Below are 21114 nucleotides of genomic sequence, written 5' to 3' on the forward strand. Positions count from 1 at the left end.
ATTTTTTTTTTTTTTAAAAAAAATTTTTTTTTTTTTTCAAAACCCCCCCCCCCCCCCCATAAAAATTGAACAGGATTATGAAATCGCTCTGATTGTCATGAAACCGTCAGAAGAGTTGAGAGCATAAAAGGAACTGTGACAGTAAAGAAGGAAGAAGGCACACGGATGGAGGAGGAACCGCTACAAATTTAGTCCGAAAACGTTTGGATTAAAATGAGAAAAACAGAGTTATAATAGTTTAATATCTTTGAGGAGTTTTTTTTTTCCTTTGGGCGCACCATGCATAAAAGATGGACCCGTCGGAGCCTGGTTGTCCTAATTTTTACATTTTTCATTGTTGTCTTTGTGGATTTTCAATTACGCAGCAGCAGCTTTACCAAATCAAACGTGGCTCACCACCCGTCGGCCGGCGCGCGCCATGGCTCCATCGGGCAGGTTCCCTCCGCACACCGCTCGGTGTATAACAGCAGCAGCAGCAGCATCAAAGGCGGCGGAAGAGAGTCCAAACTTAATGAAAATAACGGAGGAGAGTCTGTGGCTAAGCGCGTCCACGCCACGCAGCCCAAACTCAGACTGGATGACATTTACGTGGCTGTAAAAACCACCGCGAGGTTCCACAAGACGCGTCTCGCGCTCCTTTTGGACACTTGGATCTCAAGGACCAAGGCGCACGTGAGTGTCTGTATCACTTCTCAGCCAAAAAGCACAGCTGCCTGACAGGAGACCTGATACGTTCAAACAATGCAATAATGTTACCTTAAATGACTGCCACTTTATTAAATTAATACCCTTTGATACAGAAGATATAATAGTTTAATAAGTCTATTTTACAATAATGTATCTTTTTTACTGAACTGAACTTTCTTCGATCCATCAGGGTCGTTATTGGCTTCGATTACTTGGACTCTGTTGTTTTTACTTTTATTTGAGTAACGTTATGATAAAGTGTCACTACTGTCACTTGACTAACTGTGAATAACTTCACTGAATGGAGAACAAACATTTTTTAACCAAAAAAATCCGCCAGACACAGACACACACCTGCAGTTTCTGTTAAAGTTTCATCAATTTTATATTGAGAGAATATTTTTTCTGTTGTCTGATTTTGTTATTTTGCAAATTACTACTATTACTACTACTACTACTTTTATTAATAAAGCACTTTAAAACAAGGTACAGGTAAAATCAATGAACACTCAAAATAAAATAAATAAATAAATAAATAAATAAATAAATAAATAAATAAATAAAGAAATAAAAGATGAAAATGAAAACAATAAAACACAGATTAGACCAAAAGTTATTTTATATTAGTTATTTTCATTTTGGTTTTCAAAGTATGAAAAGTTCCACTTAGTTTTTGCTTTGGAGAGGTAGAAAAATAAACACTTTTTCTTTAAAGTTCCAGTTTTTATGTTTTCAAATTTTCCCCACAAGCTAAAAATATCTTGTTCTCTTGTTCCACTGGCAGATTATTTCACTTATAGTAACTTTTCATCAATATTGAGGCATTATTGACTTAAAACAAGCTCCAACATTGTGCTGAAAACTTACTTGTAGGTTATTTTTGAATTATTTCAAGTGTAACGAGACATTAGCTTGAAACTAGGCCAAAAATACTTCTGTAGTTTTGCAGTGCACTGGTGATACTCCCAAACATAAACAGTTATGTTTTTTTTAAGTATCTTTGTGTCCACTGCATACATTCACTCAGATTAAAAGTTTGATTTTTCAAAGTTTTATAGAGACTTTTACACATTTAGAAGGGTTAGATGATGTTAAAACCTGCTAAAAGGGCCTGCATGCAAATTTCTCCAACAAAAATGATTCAGCAATGGATTCTATTCCAGCTTAATAAATATTGTAGATATCAAACCCTGCAGCCTCTGTCAAAAAGTCTACCAATTTGCTGTGTTTATTCTGCAGTTAGAGCACTTTATTTTTTAAAGATTACGAGTAACACAACGTGACTTTACCATGATTAGTCTTTTTTGTTTTGGCTCTACACAGCATACTTTTGCTGAAATCCAGCAAGCCTCACAGCGTTAACTGCAGGTCAAAACATTTCACATGAAATATGTGTTTATGTCACAGAGCCACATCTCCAGTCTGTGGACGTTTGATTTGTCCAGCTGGGCTCAAAACGAGGAGAGTTTGGGAAAAAATCCAAAACATTTGAGTTGGTCCAGATATCATAATTGACTTATATATAGGCTCGTTTATCAAACAGAGTTGTATATTCAAAAATAAATACACAATCATGACTGCTGCTTTGTTAAAGCATTCCTCGTGTCATTTCCTGCTTTTTGTTCCTTAATGTGACTTAGAATGGAGGCTTTGAAGAAAAGTCATAATCATGAGTGAAAACGGAAGGTCAAGAGACAGTAGCTTCCTCTATTTTAACAAAAACAGCAGTAACTTGTTTTTTGTTTGTTTGTTTGTTTTTTTGTTTTTAATCCTTGCTCTATCGTTCCCCGCTCCTTACCTTGCCTCCAAAAGTTAAACTGTTTCTCAAATACTGTTTACATTTTCAAACCAGGCCACATGTAGTCACAGGAACGCACACGACATGCAGCACTGCAGCAGCAGAGCGTTCACAAACACACAGGAAGCTCTGCAGGCAGGCTGCCTCGGCTGAGGGGAAGCAGCAGCCGCGCAGCCACTCTGTTAACAATACCGAATCGGAAACTGGTCACAGAACAGGAAGTGGAGACACAGATTGCAGAACAGAATGAACCTCGTCATACTTAACACCCTGCTAGGAGGAAAGAAGCAGGGTGAAAGGTCATTACAGAGGCCCCCTGTGTACATATACATGTACAAATGTTTGAGTTGGGTAGTAAATAGCTACATTTACTCATTTACATTTACTTCAGTAACTTTTAAAAATAATGTGCTTTTAGAAGTATTTTTACTATGTTGTACTTTTTACTTTTACTTGAGTAATTTTATTATGAAGTATTTCTACACTTACTTAAGTAAAATTTCTGGATTCTCTACCCACTGAATGAACAACAAACATGTTTTAACCAAAAATTCACCGGACAAAGACACACACCTGCATTTTTTGTTAACGTTTCTCATGTTTTTTATTGAAACTGATTAGGAAAAAAGATATATATTTTTTGTCTGTCTGTATGTAACTCTGAAATATTAAATGATAGATAATTTGATCAATTACTCAATAGTTGTTTATACTTTTTAGCAAATGCTTTTTTAGTCTTACTTGAGTAATTTTTTTTGGATGGCTGCTTTTTATTTTACTTGAGTAAAAACAGGTCAGTCAAGAATCGAGCAGACTACACGTTAGAAATTATCGAATATTTCCTCTAAATTACAAACGGTCATAATTATATACACACAGGTATATGCATACACCCCAACTAATATTTGACCAAAAGTCTTGAGGCAAATTGCTGCCAATCTCTTGGTTTCTGTAGCCATCTTAACAGGATTGGTGGTAGGTTTTCTTTAAAACCTACCACCAGGGGCAGTATTATGTCAAATTTACTTTAGTTTTTTTTTGGCTTTATATTAAGTTATAATGTTATTTCCTCAACCAGCTCCTTCAGACTAACCAGGAGGAATTAGCAAACACCTGGCGTAACAGTCCAACGCTCCTCAGAATGTTTGTAAACACGTAGTGGAACTTTGTTGTGATTGATGACTTCCTGAAGGTGGAGTTTCAGAAAGAGCAGGAGCTTCTTAAAGAGGCAGAGACCCAATTTCAAGGCGTCAGATTAATAAGTCAAATATCTTTTATGTTTGATGAATGCAGCATCTTTAGAACAACTGAAGGTAACATATTTACTTGATTGTGCTATAAAATGGCACTATGTGTCTGGAAAACACATAATACCACCCCTTTAAAGAATAACATACAGATTTTCATCAGGCTGGTGTTGGGGCCATCAGTGTCTATAAGGTTTAATTCTACATTTTAAAATCGATGTGTCTTTGAGTCGTTATCTTGCTGGACTGTGGCGTTATCACTGAAACTCGTCACCATTTTCCTTTTTAAATCCAAGAATAATGGTGTGTGCCTGACTCTTTTTACAAGGCACTGCAGGCCAACATTTTGTGAGCTGTGGGGGAATTAGTCAAGATGAAAAGTTGTCTTATTAGTCCTCTTCCTTTGCTCAGCTTAACTGACCAAGGAGTGACAGGGAGGGATTGAATCAGGTTTGGAAAAGAGCTTTTGGGACGACAAATGAGGCAGAGAAGAGTCTCACTCTTATTAAAATTATATAACACTGACAATCTATTGAGTGACTGACATTGCTTGGAAGAAGAAAGAGGATTAAAATGAAAGTTTCTTTCACTTTTAATAAAACAGTTAATGGTGTGTTCAATAGAGGATTTGCCTCTTACACTGAAAGTAGCTGAAAATTGTAATAAACACACAAGCACAGTAGATGGTCTGGTGTCATGTGACTGATCATCAGCATTTACATTTATTTATTGATTTTTCATTAATGAACATGAGAAAAAAAATAAATATAAAAAAATCTGGCATAGTAAAGTTTTTGTGACCCATTCAGAGTTTAATTCACAATTTAACAGACAGTCCAATTTAGTTAGCTCGGTTAAAATAGACCAAAAAGGTAATCAGTGGATTATTATATTCAGTTTTTATTTTTTATTATCGATGGATGATATGGCTCTGTGCCAGGGCGGCATGGCCTGTGTGGTGCATACCACTACAGGAGTGACTGATGATGCTAAATGCTAAAGTTGATGTCTAGTTTCCGTTTTTCACCTCAGAGTTAAATTAAAAGACAGTTTTAATGTTTTAGGGCGTCTGGACTCCATTTAGCCATTTCTTTGAAAAGTCTTACATGTTCAGAATATTTTAAATTTCTCTATATTGAATAGTAGTTATTTGAAGCAACATCGTAGATGTATAAAACCTTTAAACTATTAGTAAAAATACACGCACGCACGCACACACACACACCCACACACACACACACACAAAAGAGCATTTGTAATTATTTGGCTCCACTTTAGATTGAGACCAGCTGGTTAAACCTGGAGTGAGTTATTCTACAATAAATAAGAATATTCCCTGCATGTTCTGCTGTTCAAATAAGAATAATTATAGTGACTTTTATCATATTTATTCATTTCAATAGGAATATTTCAACTAATGATGAAGTTAAATATATATAAAGAGAGTTTAAAATCTCAACTAAAGTTAATGCATGTGAACTTACATTCATATTCTATTAGCAGCGTGTTTGTTTTGAAAATGATATTAACTGAGTCTAGTTCAAAGCAGTTAAAATCTACATGTAAATGGCAAAAAATACTTTGATATTTTCTTGCTGTCAACATCAAAACATTTTCATATCACAAACACAGTTTATGAATTAGGGATATTTTAAGCGTTACAACTTTTCTTACTGGGAATGTATTTCTAAATTAAAGTAATGCATCTTTGGTCTTCTTCCCACTTTTACCAATACATTGATGTTATTTCTGTCATCTTGTTGCATTATCCTAAGATTACAGGTGTCAAAACTTGGGATGCACCAATATAAAAGTTTGGGCCGATAATGATATCCAATGTCAATATCGCTGTTGTAGCCGATATTTACAGATATTATACATATATTTCACCACTGTTTCAACACCTTTGAAGGGAAAAAAAAGACCAGAAACAGACGGCAACAAGATAAAAATAAATATCGGTTGGTCACATCAACTTTTACGTATTGGATCGATACCGATGTTAAAATGTTCAACTGTTAGTATCATATCATGCATTAATAATCAAAACTTATGGTTTAAATATTTGTCATGTTTTATCAAGTACTACTACTAATAGTAATAATAATATTGAATTGTAGCTTCATCCTAATGCTTTCGTCAACATCCTTTAACACTGGGCAAAACCTTCTTCAACATATCTGGAACTGAATATTTAAGGTGCTTATACTGGATCCAAAACATTAATTAAGGCCCTTTGAATAAAACATTAGTTAGTGTTTGTTTCTATCTTATCTAACAGGTGATTTGTCTCACTGTGAGGTTATTTATTGCCCCGCTGGCAGAGACAGACGAACGCACCAAACGGTTCAGCTTGATGAACTGTGCAAATGGAGTCATTTCCCCAAACCCTCGGAGCAAACCTCATCAGTTTCTGAGACCTGCACACCTTAAAGTTTCCACTCTTCCCTTTCACGCTGGATCAGTTTTGAAAACACACACACACACACACACACACACACACACACACACACACACACACACAAAAACGCAAAAAAAACCAGTATTATGATTATAGAAACTTTTAAATGTCTAAGAAATCTCATAAAATCAAGACAATGGTGTTTTTTTGTTAAGCAGTTGTTGAACAAATATCACATGACAAGCTTTTCAGTTTTTACTGCAATATTTAAAAAAGCAGGTAAAATATGTATTTGTAAAGTGTTTTATACCGAAAGAAAAAAAAAATCCCTAAAAACTTGGATGTTTCTTTTGTGCAATGTACATACATTTGTCTTAAACTTAACTACTGGTACAAACACAATGGTATTTAGTATTAAAAAGATTACCCTGATGATGAAATCCACTTGTTACAAAATTTCTTCCTTTCCGGGGAGTTCTGCATCACCAGATGGCAGTATCGCACTGCAGTTTGATTTCTGCAGCCGTCTGTCTGGTTGGATGCAAACGAGGGAAATAAGGAGGAATCTCAATATGTGATTTACGGTTTATTAGCTGGTAAACATGAGACTGATTCAGCCAAGTGATGCTTCATAGAGCCTCTTGGACTGTGTGTGCTTCTGCATATGTGTTGTTGTGCTGTTCATTATTCAGCCTGAAGTTGGGGAACAATATTAATATTTCACCGAATTGGCTTCATGTAAAGTGGGTAGCATGTCTTGAAATATAATTGCTTAAATAATTGTCCCCTAATTAGAATATGTGGTAGAAGAAAACAAAGAATAACCAGCGGTAATTAAAGGAATGTGTTTGTGTTTTGTTCTTTTTTTAGACATTCATTTTCACAGACAAAGAGGATGAAGAGTTAAGTTCAAATGGTAAGTAGTTACAATATTATTAACACAGTTTTAAGAGGCACACTTTAATAAACATCTACACTGCCTCTCAAAAGTATTCATACACCATCAACTCTACAGATTGTGCCTTTTGATAAGCAGGCCAACACAAAGTAGTGTGCAATTTTCAAAGTGGAAGGAAAAACAACTATGGTTTTTACATTTTTTTGCAAATAAAAGTCTGAAAAGTCAGCAGATTCTCAATTGAATATATGGACTTTGACTGGGCCGCTGCACATCTGAATATGCTTTAGTCTAAAGCGCTCTGTTGTGTCTCTGGGTTTATGTTTCTGGTCAGAAGGTCAACCTCTGCCCAGCGGCCCAGGCTCCACCCTGATGATGCCTCCAGCACATTTTCATCCATGTTTAGTTCCATCCACCTTCCTACCTTCATTTCACCTGTAAAAGGAAACATCCCCACAGCATGATGCAGCCACCACCATGTCAGACACAGGGGACGACATGAGGGCTCCGGACTGTTCTCAATTTTATTTGTTTCCTGGTCTTGGGCCTGGTCTTTGCCTTGGACTGTGAGGTCTTGGTCTTGGTTTTGGTCTTGGTCTCTGCAGAACTGGTCTCGACTCCATGTTAGACGTAACAAATCTTTATTACTCTCTCACTGGTTTTCCAAATTGATCATTCACCTCTTGGACAATGTAAGTTGATGAAGTTTAGAGATTGTGTGTCAATATGTGGCTGCAATTAATAACTTTTTAGATTATGATAGCAATTATTAATTTAATACCAAAAAATAGTTTGGGTTGAAGAATAAACCCTTTTAAAATTCATTTTTGCATTTTGTGGTGCTCAAAAAATAGTTAAACTCTAAACAGTTTGCCTTGGCCTTGGGCTCGAAAGGTCTGGTTTTGTTCTTGCTCTTGGAAGGTCTGGTCTTGACTCCGTGCCTGTTGATCACATGCTTAGCAACTTAAAATATGACTTCTTCTAGCTTTCTCTGAACTAAGGCTTTAGTCTCATCCCTTTCCTTTCAAATTTGTAAAAAGCAGAGCGGGATACTTGTCTCCTATGTACAAGGCCCTTAATAGTCCTGTCTATAGAAACTCAGGTTTGTATCTCTGCAGCTCTTGAGTTACCATGGCTACTAATTGTTTCTCTGATTATTCACCTATAAGGTGGCTTCTGAAGATGGACTGGGTTATATTTAGAAGGGTTATGGTAAAAAGACTGAATACAAATTAACACCAAATAGTTTGCAGTTTTCTTTGTAGATACCTTCCACTTCACAGTTACAGATTATTTCAGTTGCTCTATGACAATCCCACTGAAAGACATACAATTTGGGATGCAAGATTGATAAATACATTCACAAGTCGTTGTATATATATATATATATATATATATATATATATATATATATATATATATATATATATATATATATATATATATATCTAGATCAGGGCTCAGCAAACTCTTCCATTCAAAGAGCTGCTACAAGATAACATTCGCCTGGAGCTGCAAAAGATAATTTGCAAAACATGTACTACAGAAAATATTTTATGATAGCTGTCAAAATTAAAGTAAGATTGTTTTTTCTGTTTTCATACTTTAGAACAAAATGTCTCATCTATTACAAGAGAAAAAAACAAATTTGTAGAATGAGGTGAGCCTTTGGCATAGGTATGGAAAATCAAGACAGGTTTGTAGCATATTAGAAGCCAGTTACTTTAAAAGTCTCTATATGGACATTTTGCAAAAGAACTTATGGAGAAACTCCTAAAATGATCATTTCTCATTGGTCTATGATCAAAAACATTTCCTATCTAAATTTCTAAGAGCCACATGCGGCTACATGTGGCCATAGAGCCACATGTAGCCACAGAGCTCTTGATGCTCTAAGGCACATCTATCATATCTGCTTATCTCCTTTCAATGTTTTTTTCCCACATAAATCATCCTCACACCAACGGAATGAGCAGACATTTACTTCTTTCAGCATGACAGGCGCAGAGAGGCACGCCAGTCCGAATTTGAAGGACATCCACCTGCATGTACACAGCATGCCCCTCAAAACCTACAACCTTGCGGTCCGTTCTCACACATTTGCTGCTTGCGATGACGCTGAGGCAGATTTACCGCTTGACATCCGCTGTAATGCTCGAAACAGGCTCCTCGTCTCCAGCCAGCTTCTCATTTCTAGTCTATTTCGCCAGCTGATATGACAGCTAATGGATGGTCAATTTAAACACAAAGTGCCAGGCCAGACCTCATCACCCTAAATCAGCAGCTAAATGGAAGCAGATCACTGCCGCTGGGGCCTCAAAATCATGTGGAGAGGTTTTATGAAAAAGCTGAAGACCGAATGTGGGGTTGCATTTTGTCCGAGGCGCTTGTGCCAAACACTCGTTTTCATTGTTTCTTTATCTAATTTCTTATTCTCTGCTCAAGTAATTGCATTATTTTTATTTCCACTTTTCTCCATTTGAACTCATCTTTTTACAGCTGTCCTCTGATTGTTTTTTAATATTACTTTCATCCCCTCGCTGTCCAGGTTATAACATGGTGGTAACGGGGTGCCAATCAGATCACAGCCAGCAGGCTCTGTCCTGCAAGATGTCCGTCGAGTACGACGGCTTCATGGCCTCAAACAAGAGGTAAGACGCACTGCAGACCACATACCAGACTCCTCACAGTTCATTTAAAGATGAAGTCCCAAAACTACAGGAATGACTTTGTACCCATTGTTAGGCCGATAAATGTCATTATCATCTGTTGAAATTTTTTATGACATTTTGCTTTTTTCGTTATCTTAGTTGTCATACAGGTTCTATTTAAGTGATTTCCTGATTCAACAGGCCTGTGTGTGTGTGTGTGTGTGTGTGTGTGTGTGTGTGTGTGTGTGTGTGTGTATGTGTGCGCGCATTTGTTTGTAATACCTTGTGGGGACCATTTTCCTGACACATACTACGTTGGGGGGACCCACTGCTCCTTGTGGGGGCCGAAGCCTCGTCCCCACAACGGGAAACGCTGTTTTTGGGTCAGGGGTTTAGGACTAAGATGTGAATTGAGTTTTAGTTAGGGTTAAGGTTATGTTTAGGCTGTAGAAATGAATGGAAGTCTATGGAAAGTCAGCACAAAGAGCCACGCAAACGTGTGTGTGGCTGGTGATTAATTATGAAATTTGGGGCAAATATATTCTCATACAGGACAAGGTTGCTTTGGATAGTATTTCTTTCCTTAACAAAAACAAGACATCTCTAAAGAAGCAAATATTTTTTCACGTATTTGGCTCCCCATAGGTACCCCTGGTGATTTATTTTTCTTATGTAGCTCCTACATGATAACGTCTTAATTCATACCATATACTTTTTATTTGCTTCAAGAGCCTCATTTTTCATTTTGTTCACACAAAACAGCACAACATTAGAATAATAAAATCCTACTACCGGATGTGAATTTGAATATCTTCGGCAACACGCCAGTATTTTGCTCGTTGCCAGCCTAAATTTGCATTAGATAGCACATATACAGATAAAGGCTCCTCAACAGTATACTGACAGTGTGAAATATATGTTTTATTTGTGGAAAATACATTTAAATTCAACAGCTTGTGCTTGCTTGTGTGACCAAGGCCCTGACGAACTGCTGTAACAATGGCAGAGAAAATTAAGGATTTGTTTGTTGTTTTTTTTTCTCCCCCAGCCTGGTTCCAACCCAAACTGAGTAAACATCCACCGGTTTCACTGAAGTCCAGTGGAAGTGGAGACTAAAGCTGTTTGGTTTGGAAAATGGCCCTCGTTGGCCGATAGCATGGCAGAGGGGGGGAGAAAAGAAGACACGATTTTCATTTGGAACCAACAGATTTGTTACTTGGACTCTGATGTTGTGGATGACGTGTTTTTGGTCTGGAAGAAAAAGAAGGGGGCTCTGTCATTATGTCCACTAATTGGTATGGGAGAAGTACATCAAGCTGCTTGATTGCTGGGTTTAATATGGCGGAAAAATTATGCTTGGATGAGAGAGGGAAACCCAGAACAAAAATAGCTTTATAGCGAGAGCCACTCTGCAAAAAAATCCTATGTCCTTCCAGAGCTTTTGTGATGGTCCAAGCTCATTTACCAACACTTTGTGGGAGGAAAGAGTGATGAGCTCCACTTGTACATCTATGCGTCATTAAATTAAAACGTGTTTTTTTAGTTTTTGTAGTCAGGCCTCCCCGCACTCTGTTAAGGAAATGACACGGAGAAGAAATGCTGCTCAAGTTTTCCACACAAGTTTCTGACATCCAACAATTTATTGTAATTTTTAGTAAGATGGAATAAAACTAAAGTAAAAATGTGTGTCTTGTATTATCACTGGAGCAGATGGAGGTTTGGAAGAAAGGGGCTTTTTGAGATGGAGTTAGGATTTTCATAAAATCTATTTTTATATGTAAATATAGCAGCGTTTAGACATTTACATACACTCATTTTCAATATTACATTTGTTTTTGGTTAGTAATTATGTGTTTGAACTAGAGACTCGATTAAAATCTTTAATGGTGTTAATTGCAAGGTCTGTAATTAATTAATTTCTATTATTCACATTTTAATTGAAAACCATGAATCAACCAAATAAGCAATACTTTAAATTCAGAAACCCTTTTCACTACTAAACTAATGAATAAATAGACGTATGAGCTCAACAACAAAGATATTTATTGTTTCTAATCTGTTATTTAGGTTCTTCAACCATCACACTGGTGCAAAGTGCTTTTATACCCACCATTCATGCAAGACCTTTGAAAAAAATACTTCTTTTGAAATGTGAACGCTGACATTAGCTGACATTGGAGACGTCTGTGTTTGCTGCTACCTGTTTAGCTTTGGGATGGTATCTCCGGCGATTAGCTAACTCCTCTTTGCACAACTTGTACACCACCACAGTCTTTTCCAGCGTCCCATCAGATAATATTTTGAAGCAAAAATGACACGCTGCTCTTGGCTCACAGAGGGTTAATTTTGTTGTCCATTGTTTTTGTTTCCAAATGTTGCTTGTGTGTCAGCTTTACGGTTATACCAGGAACAAATGAATACAAAGGTTCCAGCTTGGGATTTTTTAATGAGAAAATTAATTTTTAATTTTGTAACACATTTAATATGCAGCCAGAATTATTGAAGAACGTTCCTGATGGTTTAAAAAATCCACACATGGTTTGTGTGTGAATTAGTTATGGGGACATTTAACCAAATCTTAGTATATTCAAGGACACATTTGAGGCTGTATATATAATCTTGACCCTGGTTGGATTAGGCTTTGGAAACTTGTATACCCAATTACTGTTCTTTAAAATCAGTCAAGTTCTTTGCAGCGTTATGATTAATCCCATTAAGACCCCTAAATTAACATGACATTCAAGTCCATAATGAATATGTACGTGTCTAAGTGGCACAGTGATATCAAAATTTAACTTTAAGGGAACTTGTGTTGATGTCTGAATTTAACAGTAAAGTTTTATCTCTTCAAACTACAAAAAGCTAATAAAAATATGTATAATAATAAGACTCCCACAATAGATTAAAGCAGCCTTTATGAGGTTTATAGCCACGCCTCTTGGTTCTGGAATTTATAACCCATCTTCTTTAAATTGACTTAGATTAAATTATGTAGATATATATATAGTGCAAAATAGCCCTTAATGTGGTTTGGTATGAGTTTTCTGTTTGCTAATACAGAAAACTCTGAGGACTTCACATGGTTCTCTGGTGAGAAAGCAATCACAGAGGAATAATTGGGGCACTAACGGGAGATGGATTATAATGCTTATGTTCTGTTTTTCCTCAAGATGAATAGGAGACAAACTAACTGCTCCAATAACACTCTCAAGACAGCAACTTTTCTAACGCTCAAGGATCTTTAGCATACAAATCAACGGCTCCATAGTGTTCACACAATGTCAGTTTAAGCTTAAAACAATAAATGCAAAGCAGTAACAAAAAATGTACTATAAAGTTTTACTGTTGACTTCAGTCATTACTTGGTTTAGCTGTTGCACATTGTCTTCTTGTAGTGCTGCAAGAATGAGCCAACATAGTGAAAAAGCACTTTTGAAAGCGTTAATGTGCCTGGCTGAAAATATCCAAATAGGTATAAGCTTTTTTTCTCCTTCGTTGTGTTTTTCTCCAGGTGGTTTTGCCACGTAGACGATGATAACTATGTGAACCCCGAGGGTCTCCTCTCTCTGCTCTCAACGTTCCCCCAGGAGGGCGACATCTACGTGGGCAAGCCGAGTCTGGACAAACCCATCACTGCTCACGAACTGCTGGACGGAAATAAAACGGTACGCTGACTATATACTGTGCTCTTCACTTTTTTATTTATTGAATTTCAGCCCTAAAACTTTAATACCTTTGCCTTGCTGTAGTGATACATTAAGAAGAAATAAAGGCAAGTAAAGACTAAAACTACATATATTTATTTGAATTAAATAATTACATAAGTCAATAACATCTTGCATGTGGCAAATATACTGAAATAAAAAAAAAACACTTGAAGGTTTGTCACAAATTTTCTAGGCAACATAGCAGTGCTGGGTACAGCTAGCAAAAGGTTCATTTCACTAATTATTAACATTAGCTAAGTGTTACAGCAAGAATGAATAAAACTCAACCGGCTACAGTGGAAGACTGGGAAAATGTTTTCCAACATAATTTAGTGGATGAGAGAGAAACTAATAATGACAGTCTATGTATGTTATGTTGCTTTTTGTGTTTTATCCTGATTCTGAGCAAAAGAAATGCTTAATATGTCTGTAACCTCAGTCAACGGCCTTTTAGCCCTGTTGAAGATCAGTAAAATATATTTTAAAAAAGTTAGCTAAAATGCCAAAAGGTGCTAAATGAAAAACTTATTCTGCTATTAGCAAGTTAGCAGATTAGTAGATGTATGCTAACCATTGTAACATAGTATAAATAAACACATAAATACTGTAATTTCTGGACCACAAACCGCTACTTTCTTCAAACACTTTGTACACTGCGTTGCGGCCAATAGATGACTTTTTACCAAAGGCTGGACTCCTGCGTGATGAAGAGGGCAGTCGGCACAACAGTGAATCCGTTTAGAGACCAACGTGACATTGAGAGAGGCAACAAAAAAGAAAGATCGACAAAATGTGTCACAAAGTAACACAGAGGCTGTTTAATTCAGACCCAGAAAAAGACGACTCTCGTGGTTTTAGTGTGAAGATATTCATCACAGACTTTTCCCTGTAGGCTACTGTAGATCTTTTTGAGCAGGCATGTTACAGGCGCCGTTTGGAAAAAGTATTTATGTTGCGTTATTGTGTATATTACCAGTAAGTATTTCATTAAAAGTAAAATAAAAATCTTTCAATATAACAACTTGGACATGCTTATAGACAATATACAGTTTGAGTGTGTGGCTCTTTTATTCCGGTCGGCTCAGTAGTCTGAAAAATCCTGCCACGTTTTTATGAACTTTAGTCATGGAACGCAATTTCTTTCAAATATTTAAATATTTACAGCAGTCATTCAAAATCCATGTGCTCAGTCACTGGGCACCAGAAAAGAGGAATGCAAATAATTTGTGTTTGTGACATCGGCTCACCTGGGGAGCATTTTTGAGTGATTAGCATCTGATTTGAATGCACATAAAAGCAGCGCTGCTCACAAACAATGAGGTCTCTTTAAATACACAACAGGTGCTGGGTTTCAGGGTAGTAATGAGCATAGATCTATTCATGTCTGAGTGTGTGTGCGTGTGAGAGTGTGTGCGTTTGTATGCACAAATTCGTCCACAAGCTAACAGAATTAATGCCTATGTTGCGTTTAAGTGCATCATGATTCAAGTAAGCTCTCTGCACTTTTCAATCTCTTGTTCGTATCTCGAAATTGCTCTCTTCATCTCTTTGGTGTCACATTCTCTGCTCTGATTGCATCCATTTATATTGAAAACAGATCTTTATTAGTCTTTGCTTCCTGTTACTCTCCTGCTCCCTCTCTTTCCTTCCTTTAGCTCGCTCATTCTCTGGAGGAGAAAATAAAGACAAATGTCAGGCTCCTCTCCCTCTACCCCTCCCTTTTCTCTCTCTCTCTCTCTCTCTCTCTCTCTCTCTTTTTTGGTATCTACTAGCTGTACGTCTCTTTTCGATTTCCTGGCACTATTAAGAAGCAGCAGGGGGATGAAAGAAGGAATGGGGGGAAGAAAGAGGAAAATAAAGAAACAACCAAATTAAAATAGAGGCTGGGAAGAAATAGTGAAGGAATGGTGTAAGCAGTTTAAAATTCAATGAAAGTAATTCACAGAAAGTATTGCATTTCTGAACATATATGCTGCCAGCAGTAGCACTCAGATTCCTTGAAGTTTACATTTTGGCTCATTACAATCTGATACTTTAATTAACTTTATTAGGATTTACAGTGGAAGACAAACTCAGAGTCCTTCATAACTCTGAAGGAAAAAGAAACACAAGCTTCAAATGTCCGTATAAATACAAGTCTGCAGTTTGATGTGCATTTGTATTCAGTCTCTCTGCAGAACCACTTTTCCCTGCAGTTACAGCTGCAGGTTTGTTCTTTTTTTTTTTTGCAGTACGTCTCTACTACATTTGCACATGGAGAGACCGACATTTTAACAACAGAACGAGTTCAGGCAGACCGGATGGAGAGCCTCTATGCGCAGCTATTTCCAAGTGGATTTAGGGTGGACTTTGATTAGGCCACCATAGTCAACATGAATATGTTTAGCTAAAACTGTTTCATTTTAGATCTGGCTGTATGTTCAGTCTTGGTGGACGACCAAGCTTTGTTGTACTTTTTAAGTGTTCAGATGATGAATTGAACTTTGCTCTTGAAAGCTGCAGTATGTAGCTTTTACAAACTGTAACCATTTTCTAACAGTATAATGAGAGAAAGATAGTCTGTGAAGAAAGAAAAATCAGGTTCCATCCATCCATCCCTCGATTTACTCCCACAACCCTGCAGCCAATGGATGGGTGAATTTAAATGTAATAAACTTAAAATAATACTGGAAGTGAATGGATTGGCATTGTTTATTGATATTCTGTAAAATCTAAAAAGCTTTAGTCCAAATGGTTACTTGGACTTTGTTGTTTGTAAGTTTAAAGCTATGAGTAAAAACTAAAGGCAAAAATAATTGACCTGTCTGTAAATCTGTCTGTAAAAATCTTAAGATACAAGTTAAATAAATGAACAGGATAAATTAAAAAAAGTGGAATATGTAAAACAGAACAAAGGGGGAAAACATCAAATACACAGAGCTCTAAGAAGAGAAATGTCCTCTGCAGACCTAATATTGCTACATGTTGAGCTTTATATATGCCAGTAAGAAACTGTTTCATACAGGACTGACATAAAATGCCTTAGGAAATAGGATAGAAAGAGCTTATAGTAATCTGGTTTTGGGAGGAGGGAAACGTGCAAATAATAGAAAAGCTAAATGCTGTCATGCATGACAGAGACAGACGTATATTTCTTCTGATGTTCTGTGTGAGAGACAGGGCAAATTTACTTAACAGTTTTAACATAGTCCTAATTGATGAAATTAAGGCGGAGCTCCTTTTCTAATCTGTATAATTTCTTGTGAATCTGATGAGTGGTAAAGTGGTTATTTATAGATAAACTGAAAAACCTTTGTTTTTCAGTACATATCACATTTTCAGATGTGATATGTATGAGACAACAGAATCTTACCATATTCATGATGTAATATCTGTCAGCATGTAGTGGATGTATGTGTCACGTATTAGATTAGTGAGCTGGTTTAAGCCTTTTTAATGTTTAAAAATGAGGACAATTATTTTTAAACCTTTTTTTTACTTTAAAATAATAATGAAAAAGAGATATCTGTATATTTTCTCTGTATCTGAATTGAACGTGCGTCCGTGTGCTGTCTGTCAGGTGAACGTACGGTTCTGGTTCGCCACAGGAGGTGCCGGGTTCTGTCTGAGTCGAAGGCTGGCAGAAAAGATGTCTCCTTGGGCCAGGTACAGATAAATATTTTAAAAAAAACGTGTTTATGAATGTATGTCTCATTGAAGCACGCAGCCAATATGATGCACGTTCCTGCAAACCTGAGAGTTCTCACAGGGAAGCAACTATTTGTAGCTGTGTTAACCTGCATCTTGATTTTTATTTTAACCCTTGTGCGAGGACTGAGGCAAACGTAGAGGACTGAGGCAAACGTAGAGGACTGTGGCAAACGTAGAGGACTGTGGCAAACGTAGAGGACTGAGGCCAACGTAGAGGACTGAGGCCAACGTAGAGGACTGAGGCAAACGTAGAGGACTGAGGCAAATGATACAAGTTTTAGGTGTGTGGGGTTGGTTGGACCCCATTTGTAAACACAAGGGTTAAGAAAATGAACTAATAAGGCGTATTAAACAGTTTAAGACACAACACAGGAGTCCAAGGTAAATCTCTGCTGTCTGCAAGACTTTATTTATGCTGCATTCAAAGAGGTGAGACTAATGGCTGCCCAGGGCTTCATGTTGGGGGAATCAGACCAAAAATACTAAGTTCTGTGGGGGTGAGGGGGGGGGGGGCGGTCAGCACTAAAATACGAGTAATGAATAGTTACTCATAGTTAATGGGCCACAAAATGCAAATTCACTTGAAATGCCCCTCTACGATAAAATTTTAACTTTTCAGGGATAAAGTTTTCACCTAAAAGAGCAAAATTCAAAGTTCTCTAAAAACGCAATCTCTTCCAGCGGCCCGCATTTCGAGCGGACATCGGCCAGGATCCGTCTCCCGGACGACTGCACCGTGGGCTTTATTGTCGAGAAGATGCTGGGCGTCGCTATGGTCCACTGTCCTTTGTTCCACTCGCATCTAGAAAACCTGCTTCTAATAAGTCAAAGAAGCCTCCCGCAGCAGGTACGGCGACACACAATCCCCGCCAAACGTGCAGAAACCGACTCGGTTGCTCCTTCTCTTATTGCTGTGCGTATTTCCATTTGTTCTCTGCAGGTAACCCTGAGCTATGGGATGTTTGAGAATAAGATGAACAGCATCGAGGTAAAGGGAAGCTTTTCTAAGGAGGAGGACCCCTCCAGGTTAGTCTCTCCTTCCATTCATTTGTAAATGAGAGAGATATGTGAGCAGTGTCCTACTGTCTAAATGAACGTATTTAGTGTCTTTGAATTCCTCCGAAGCCTCCGGCAGCAGCTGTGTGGTCTTGGTGGGCGCGCACAGTAGACGAGCAACGTGCGAGAGAGACTCAGGCTGTTTCTATGAACTGTTGAACTTCCCACTGCTCGTGTTTGCTAATGTTAAAATTGTTAAAGTTGTTACAGAAAGGTTATGGTGCAAAAAAAACAAACAAAAAAAAAACATCGCCTTGAGCTGTGCTTGTACTTTCCTGATATCTGGCATGTTATTTGAACATTGTAAATCAAATTTTAAAAACCAAAATTTGAGGATACTGGGAAAATTTAATTCACACCAAGCTGCGGTACAGGCGTGTTCATGAGAAAATGTTAAATGCATGAGGCATGTGTTGGCCTTGAGGTGAAGAAGAAGTCTGTACTGCTTTCAGAGGGCAGGGTAAAGTCACAGGGAATGCAACGAGCCCTGCTGCAGAAAATATTTGATGATCGTGAAGCAAGGTTCACACTGTGGAAGAACCACAATCCTGGTATTAACGGATCTCAGCTCAGCATCCAACTATAGCTGATGTTTCCATTAAACCTAGAATTGCCCAAACTCAAATTATGAAAATAAATTTGATTAATGGAAGTACAGCAATTTTGGAAAATCTTGTGTTTTTTCTCATGTAAGACATTTTTGCACTAGGATGAGGTCGTGTTAAAATAGATTTATTTAAAATAGAAACACTAATGGAAACACTTCTATTGCACCAACTACATTGCTCAGACCTGATATCTGTGTTTGAACATTCAGGGACACATAAAGACAATTACAAAGCCAGCCTTCTATCACCTAAAGAACATTTCTAGGACTAATGTCCCAACAAGATGTTGAGAAACTCATCCATGAATTAATCTGTAATTACACTGATTACTGCAACACTATCCTCACAGGTCTGAATCACCGTCAGGTTATAAGTGAAGCCATTCTGCGGACTATTATTTCAAGACCTGCCGGCGTTAACGTGACTCTTTACTCTGTTTTTTGCAGGTTTAAAACTGTCCACTGCATCCTGTATCCTTCCACCAGCTGGTGTCCTCCGGTCACTTGAGAGAAAGCTCTTTTCCTGCTGGGTAGAAAGAAAGAATAATTCCCTGGATGTTTTATTTTTTTCTGCGCAGACGGGAAAAAAAAAACATGATTTATTTTCATGGAACACAGAAGGAACTGGGGTCGAACCAAATATTCAACATGATGAAACTGTGTTCACCCACAACTAATGAATGCGTTGGATATTCAGCGTAAAGCTCTGTAAAGAAGTCTCCTCCAAAAAATAATGTTTTGTCTCTTTTATTGTAACTTAAGCACTTAATAAAGGGAACAAATGCGTGATTTTTTTTTTTTTTCAAGATTTTCATGATTTGTTGGCAGAGATTTTTGGATAATAATGTTTCAGTTCAACAGAAATTACTTTTTTAATGTAAATTATGATTCTAATTGTCAACAATGTTCATTAATCAATGCGGGTAGCAATAAAGTAATGCGATCTGTTACGGGTCGAGCCTAACGCGGCATCGTGGTGTGTTTACTGTTCTGAAGGAGATTTCGTCCTTGCACCTACAGCATGAAGCCTGCACACAATGAACCGCCTTGACTCACATCTCCCTCGGCCAAACCTCTCATCCTCTCCTTTATTTTCTCACTTCCTCCCTTCCTCCCTCCACCCCTCCATCTGTCTCGCTGCCCACCGCCTCCTCCTCCTCCTTTCCTTTCTGTTTGCTACGCGTCAGCCGCATTCCTGAACACCTCGAGGCGGAAAAGCGCCCGAGAGTAAAACGCTCTTCCACTCTATCCCTGATTGTCGTGTTTATTTTTGAAATTCATCGCCCCCATCTAGCCTCCCCTCCTTCACACTGACAACAAAACACTCAAAGTGTGATGATGAGAGCAACCGACATTCCCGGTCTCCTGTTGAGAAAAGAAAGCGGCCCGCGTTCGCAGGGAAATCTCATCAAGCCGGACAGGTCGGGTTCAGAATACCAACGGCGCGATGATATGCACGCAATCAGGCGTTAGGGTAGGAATGAGTGGCGGGGGCCATGAGGAGAGCACCTGAGGCGAGTGATGACACCGCGCTGCGTCTGCTGCGGCTCGCCGGCCCGTAGTTTGCTTGTTTGGTGTGAATGGAGACGTGATGAATACAAATAACGTTGTCGGAAGCATCCGCGTCTGACCTTGCCTGCAGAAGACGGAAGTTAGTTTGGAAAGAGCGTGAATGAGCGTGTGACTTTAAGAGATAATGATGGGAGCATGCAGACCCACTTGAGAGGAGTAAATAGGAAGTTGAATTGATGGGAAAAGTGATGGGTTTTTTCCCCTTCGTTTGTTTAATTCAGTGTGTTTCACATTTTATCAGTGGGAAATAAGATGTTGAAGTATGGAAGCATTTAACTGCCAGAGCTTGGACTTAAATTCAGAAAACTTTCACGTCATAACAAGACTTTTAAGAAGTTATTACGAGACATATCTCAGTAAAATCGAAAAATCTTTTCCTGTAAATAAGACACATTGTAACAAAACACTAAGATAGTAACATCATTTTTTTAGATGTTATCTAGAAGAAACAGGGTAAAAAGAAGAGACATAAGTCGTTACATCTCGTTAAAATGAAAAAGTTTTTTGTTTCAACGAGTTTTGTATCTTGTTATAATGAGGAAGTTTGTCATGTTAACTTGTTCTATATCTCTAGCGATAAAGTTTTCACTTTTCATCAAGTTTTGCATCTATAATGGGAATTTTTTCTCATTTCAATGAGTTTAGTATCTTTAACACAAGAGTTTTCTTGTTTTAATGAAAAACTTTCTTGTTATAGTGAGATACCTCTGAATGCATTTGAGTGGAACAATTCCATACTAAAGAGTTAATAGTGCAGATCTTTAAAGGTATTTTTTTTTTCAGATTTCACCCATCATATT

General features: G+C 37.6%; 1 protein-coding gene across 1 annotated transcript; it reads left to right on the forward strand.

Moving 5' to 3' along the window:
* Positions 1-16: 16 nt before the first annotated feature.
* On the forward strand, positions 17-19711 carry mfng (MFNG O-fucosylpeptide 3-beta-N-acetylglucosaminyltransferase). Its single transcript, XM_015049193.1, has 8 exons — positions 17-672; positions 7004-7049; positions 9580-9682; positions 13194-13347; positions 16949-17034; positions 17761-17926; positions 18020-18105; positions 19190-19711. Exons 1-8 carry the CDS (start codon positions 280-282, stop codon positions 19248-19250), a joined length of 1095 nt encoding a protein of 364 aa, XP_014904679.1. The 5' UTR covers positions 17-279; the 3' UTR covers positions 19251-19711.
* The last annotated feature ends 1403 nt before the right edge of the window (positions 19712-21114 follow it).

This window comes from Poecilia latipinna, unplaced genomic scaffold (assembly GCF_001443285.1).
Source record: "Poecilia latipinna isolate Pla-1442-1.1 unplaced genomic scaffold, P_latipinna-1.0 Scaffold932, whole genome shotgun sequence".
Lineage (NCBI taxonomy): Eukaryota > Metazoa > Chordata > Actinopteri > Cyprinodontiformes > Poeciliidae > Poecilia > Poecilia latipinna.

Excerpts from the sequence above, each read along its gene's own strand:
- mfng (XM_015049193.1), top strand. The coding sequence starts at position 280 with ATGCATAAAAGATGGACCCGTCGGAGCCTGGTTGTCCTAATTTTTACA. Across the intron at positions 17,927-18,019 it reads AAAGAAGCCTCCCGCAGCAG|GTAACCCTGAGCTATGGGAT; the intron begins GTACGGCGACAC and ends TGTTCTCTGCAG. Across the intron at positions 18,106-19,189 it reads AAGGAGGAGGACCCCTCCAG|GTTTAAAACTGTCCACTGCA; the intron begins GTTAGTCTCTCC and ends TGTTTTTTGCAG.